The 617-nt window shown below is 51.1% G+C and overlaps 1 protein-coding gene across 1 annotated transcript in view; it reads right to left on the reverse strand.

Moving 5' to 3' along the window:
• The window catches only part of EMH_0005340 (oxysterol-binding protein, putative), a gene marked incomplete at both ends in the record, with an annotated part of 12791 nt that overhangs the window by 1211 nt on the left and 10963 nt on the right, over positions 1-617 (reverse strand). The window contains 2 exon segments of the mRNA XM_013497169.1: positions 179-255; positions 488-561. Of these exon segments, the coding sequence (XP_013352623.1) occupies positions 179-255; positions 488-561 (151 nt within the window).

Below are 617 nucleotides of genomic sequence, written 5' to 3' on the forward strand. Positions count from 1 at the left end.
TTGTCAGGGCTGTCCGCTGGGGGACCAGTTTCGCTTCGTCGGTACTCCTCTACCTGTACGAATACGCAAAACCTGAACCCTCGGCGCAAACCCTAAACCTTAAACCCTAAACCCTAAACACAGACCCCAAACCCTTGGGGCAAACCCCAAGCCTTAAACCCTAAATCATAAAACCTACCTGACGCGGAACTTTCCACTTTTTGTGGGGGGGGAATGGGGGCGCCTCCTCGACGTACAGAGCGCTGGACCACTGCCCTGCCGCATAAACCAGAAACCCTAAATCCTAAACCCTAAACCCTAAAATCTGTGTCTTGAAGATGCAACCCCTAACTCTACCCCTGAGTTATCCCCACGACAGAGTGATCCCCTTGACCTGATGTCGCCCTGTGAACGTGCGAAGCAGCTGGTATTTAGGGTTTAGGGTTAGGGTTTATAGTTTAGGATTAGGGTTTATGGTTTAGGATTAGGGTTTAGGGTTTAAAGCTACCGGAGAGGCGGTACACGGGCCGCCCAGAGGCTTCAAAAACAATCGCCCGAAGATGGTGGCAGGTCTTGTCTAGCCTGAGGCCAAACCGTAAACCCTAAACCCTAAACCCTAAACCCTAGAGAGAAGAATA

This window comes from Eimeria mitis, genomic scaffold (genome assembly GCF_000499745.2).
Source record: "Eimeria mitis Houghton genomic scaffold, Emh_scaff251, whole genome shotgun sequence".
Classification (NCBI taxonomy): domain Eukaryota; phylum Apicomplexa; class Conoidasida; order Eucoccidiorida; family Eimeriidae; genus Eimeria; species Eimeria mitis.